The sequence below is a fragment of the Arachis ipaensis genome, chromosome B06 (genome assembly GCF_000816755.2).
Source record: "Arachis ipaensis cultivar K30076 chromosome B06, Araip1.1, whole genome shotgun sequence".
Lineage (NCBI taxonomy): Eukaryota > Viridiplantae > Streptophyta > Magnoliopsida > Fabales > Fabaceae > Arachis > Arachis ipaensis.
Window position 1 is genome coordinate 1,442,555 of NC_029790.2, and position 5,000 is coordinate 1,447,554.

Here is a 5,000-nt window from a genome sequence, read left to right on the forward strand (position 1 = left end):
ATCGTTAAATATAATTTTACATCAATAAAAATATTAATAATAATTAATTAAAAATTATAAATCACAAAATTTGCTAGTGCATAACACTTCTCAAATTAAAAAATGGCTCCTCAAATTCAAAAATGGCGTTATTTCTGATAATTATGAATGGTACCTGCTGTCGGGCAGAGTACTTGCAGTATCCACAGCTGGGTTCTCTGTCAGTGTAGAGATCTAAGAACCCCGCCTCCACCTTCACCTCAGGGTCGTCGCACGCCACCTCCGGCGATATCGGCCTCAGGTAGTTCATCAGATCCGCCACCCATTCCACGTGCGTCACCGTCCCCCTCCACGCAATGGTTATATCCCTCCTCCCCAGCTTCTTGCTCGTCTCGTCGTCGGAAACCGCCACATAGCCTGCCCAGTTTGCGTGCTGGCTCCACAATTTGTGTGGCCACCGCGATCTCCTGAAGAATTTGGGCAGGTTGATGTTGGCCGTCGCGTAAATATAACGACTCACCGAGTAACCCAAGTGCCTCATATCCAGCAACTCGAAGAATTCTTCTCGAGGGTACCTGCACTCAAATAATCTTTCTGTTAGATACGGAATTTAACAATAATAATTTCGATCAATGAAAACTTATAATTTGCACCTGCAGCTTCCACAATACTTAGAGTATGGGTCATAGTCGAAGGAGTCGTAGCAAGCCTGTGCCATCTCGCCGTAGCGGATGAGCTCTGCCCGAAGGCGAGGATCCATTGGGTCCAGAAGCCCGACCCAGTTGTCTTCGCCGTGGAGCTTGCGCCACACGGAGGATATGTCTGGTTGTGGTTGTTTTGGGGGAGAAGGTGTTTCTTGGAGTTCTGTGATGGTGGAAGATAGAGATGAATTATTGGTACTAGTAGTGGAGGTGGTGGCCTTACATAATGTGGTAGAATTAATGGATTTTCTTGCGGTGGTTAAAGATGATGATATGGATGGCGGTGGTTGAAGTTTGCGGAGATTAGCATTATTGTTGGGTTGGAATGCAATGAGCATGTTTGCGGTTGAAGCCATGACCGCCATTGTGATTGTGATTTTGAAATTATTGGTATTCAGAAGAAGGGGAAAGGATGTTATTGTATTCTAGCTATATGCCTGCTTGATTGTTTTGGGTTATTATTAGAATGCGTATCATTTTTATAGAGAAAAAAAATTAGATTTTATCTCTCTATAATAAAAACTTGAAGATTGTTAGTTAAAAATATAATTCCTTAGTAAAATTGATAATAAAATTTTCATATACGTAAGCATATCTATAACTATAAAGCACAAATTAAACCTGGGGTGGTTCCTACATCATTCTATTAAAATGATTTTCAATTAATATTACTACTCTTAGCTTACAAATTTATGAAACTTGGGTTATTGATTATTTCAACTATTGGTATATTAACCTTTTGATGAGCTTGATATATATGTTTGGATACACATGGATAAGACTAAAATATTATATGAAATGACTAAAATAGTCCTGTGATTCCAAATTTTTTACATCAATACAAATTAATTTAATAAAAAATGAAAGTACGTAGGAGTACAGACGGAACTTGAAAAAAATATTTGAAGAGGCAAAAAATTTTAATAAAAAAATATATTAGTATTTATATTAAAATAAAATTTATAAATATAATTATTTTATTTTAAAATTTATTATTAATATGTAGGAATACATATAGTAAAGATTAACAAAAAAAATAATTTTGAGTTTGATTAATAAAAAATTTTGTTTAAGTTAATAAGCCAAATTAATTTTAAATAAAAAATTAATTTAAAAAAAATTCATTTTTACATGAAAAAACAATTAGTTTTTTCATATAAAAATCTATTTTTATTTAAAAAAAACTAATTTTTTTTATCTAAAAACTGATTTTTCTTTATAAAAAACTGATTTTTCTTTAAATTATATAAAATCAATTACAATTTATAAATTATTTTTTAGCATTTTAAAAGATTAATTTTACTTTTGCTAATATTTATCTTTCAAAAGTTTTAAGATTAATTATTTTTGTTATTATTTTTATTACAAATCAAATAATATAATATAAGGTTAAAATGGTATTGAAGTAAAACGATAAAAAGAAAAGAATTATCTACCCCCAATAAAAAAATTCTACAGAAATGAGAGAGTACCTGGAAAAGAAATAGATAGAGGAAGAACAGAAAGAAAAAAGTATCCTGAACAACGCAATAGGAAAAATAAGAAGGGGTAATAGTGGAAAAAAAGGAAAACAAAATTTATAAAATTGTCCGTGTTCACTCTTTCAAATCCCGTGTCCATCATTGTCGTTCGTGAAGAAGTGGACACAAAAGTATAAAAAACTGTCTCGGACACAATATGTCCACTATGTCTCTGCTTCCAAACACTTTTTAAACAAGTGTTGTCCATGTCTCCATGTCCTGCCCCCGAAAACAAACGCTACCTTAGTGTCTTGTCCATCGTATCCAAACACAATACACAAAAGATAATTTTTAGTGTCTCCGTCCTATTATCTCCGTTTCAGTGTCATGTTCTGTCCTGTCTCTAAAAACAAACGCAGCCCTATATATACCTTAGCTTTTCTTCCATCATTAATAATAGAACCACTTAAATAAAGATGTTAAAAATATTTTTTTATAGAGAAAAAAAGGGACTAAAATTTAAGATTTTCAAAATTAATATATATAATAGGAGTATTTTAGTTATTTTCTATAATAAGGATATTGTAGTAATTTTTTATAAAAAATAATATTAATTTAGATCAATTTAAAATTTGATTCACCATTTTTTCGATTAAATTAATTTGTTTAGTCTAATTTTAACAAAAATTAATACGATTTAATTAATTATACGTATTAAATTTTAATTATTATTATAAAACATTTTAAAAAACAATGTTTTAAGCGTCTTTATCTAAGTGACTTCCATAATAATATTGTTGTTTTATATATACTAATTTTCAACTATCAATTTATCATGTTAATTAAGTCCAAACTGCTAAAGTTTCAGAACATTGAACTTAAGTAAAGAAAAAATATTTTCTGTATACTAAGTTCTCTTATATTATTTATTATGAAATTAATAATCTTAGTTAATACTTCTGAATTTTAGTTTGACTGTTACTCAAATATCTTAACTACTTTTATCTTAATTTTAAGTTTTTCATTTCTCCAATGATTAACATCCACAAGCATCTAAATTATTGGTGCTGAAACAAAAAAAGTAGGTACGTATATAGATGGTCCCTAGATATCGATGGATATTGTTTATCTTAGAAGTAGGATATAATAATTTATTCAGAACGTGATTCAATATTCACAAGCTGGAGATATTTTTGGGCCAAGTTACGTAACGAACCGGTAATGATATGATCATTGATGGCATCTCAACTACCATGTTTTCATAAGAAAAATAGCCAGGAAAATAAAAATAATATTATTTTAAATTGAAGAAAAATCAAGGGGAAGTAAGTTTTCAGCAGAGTCAAAATTAAAATAATTAAATCTGCCTTTTTTTTTTTATCAAAAATAAGAAGACTCAAACTCATGACTTCTTAAATGAGTATGGAGAGACTATAAATAAATTTGACCTTTTCTAACTTCCTTAGTACTAAATACTTGTTATATTTCTCAATGATATCCTTTCAGTATTGATTTTAAAACATTCTTTTATTACTTGGAGGAATTCGTAAAACCTGTTTGAATTACGGAAAAACAAAAATTTGGTGTCTAAACTCTAAATATTTGAGTTGAATTTATCGAAAAAGCAAAAAATATAAATGTGAAACACATCTTTTAGATTATATTTAGACTGAGAGATATAAATTAAGAGATAAAGACTAAATTAAATTTTTATATTATATTTAGTATAAAATATAAAAAATTAAATTCAATGCTTGTTATTTGTGCTTATGTGGTGCGACGTGATGAATTATCCCATGAAAGATAGAGATGGATTATCCCATGCATGCATATTCAATTCTCGCCCATCCCTATCTTGTCTCCAAATTATTGTCATTATTATTGGCGTTTGTCCCCAAATTATTATCTTTTGATGGAGAATTATAAAATACTCGCACAATTAATAAGAAAAAAAGCTATATATTTTCCTTACATTTGATTCATTTTATTTAAAAAAAATTATTATTACTGTTACTATTTTGTTAGTAAATGACTAGCTAAATTATATATATTGGTCAAATTGTGAAGAAAATAGTGCTCCCCACTCTCCTTCCTTGTTCTTGAACACTCAGATTTTCCTTGATTGGATCATATAAATATATTATCACATGGCATATTCTCAACTAAACTGTACTAAAAATCATTGTGAGTGAATCAAAATTATTGTTGCAATGAGTTGTACGTAAAAAGGAAGAACCACAGATGCTGATATTTTCCAATCTTTTATTCTTCTTTTTTTTTTTCAAAAAATAGTAGATAGTACATGAATGGACAACTCACAAATCCAAAAGCTGATATTTTAAGCCTATAAGAAGTTATTGATTGGACATTTATTTTACCGAGCAAATAGCTAAAATCGTCGTTGAAAGATACTCTGATCTCCATTTTGGTCATTAAAATATAAAGTTAATCGAAATCGTCTCCAAAAAATACACGATTGGTCACATTAGTCCTTCCGTCAGTTGGATGATGATGGGTCACGTTAAGTGCCACGTGGCATATGATGACGTGGGAAGCTAATGCCACATGTCACAAGATGATTGGTTGACGTGTCAGTTCAGTGACACCTGGCATGCCATGTGTTAGGTCAGTGACACATGGCCATGCCACGTGGCACTTGACATGTAAAAAAGTTATTTATAATCAAAATAGTCCTTGAAAGTTAAGACGTAAGTCATTTTCATCCCTGAAATTTTAAAAATTAATCAAATTAGTCCTTATATAATTTTTTTTCTTGATAATATTAAATTTAAAATATTTTTTGATACTACTAATTTTAATAGAAACGTAATTGACAATCAAAATATTTTTCTTAGACTAT

At 29.8% G+C, this 5,000-nt stretch overlaps 1 protein-coding gene across 1 annotated transcript in view; it reads right to left on the reverse strand.

The window, feature by feature from the left end:
• The window catches only part of LOC107645239 (phospholipase A1-Igamma2, chloroplastic), a 2,336-nt gene extending 1,184 nt beyond the window's left edge, over nt 1-1,152 (reverse strand). Inside the window, exons 1-2 of the mRNA XM_016349220.2 lie at nt 633-1,152; nt 155-554 (exon numbers count right to left, since the gene is read on the reverse strand). Coding sequence (XP_016204706.1) covers nt 155-554; nt 633-1,045 — 813 coding nt within the window. The 5' untranslated portion in view covers nt 1,046-1,152. The remainder of the gene's footprint in view (nt 1-154; nt 555-632) is intronic.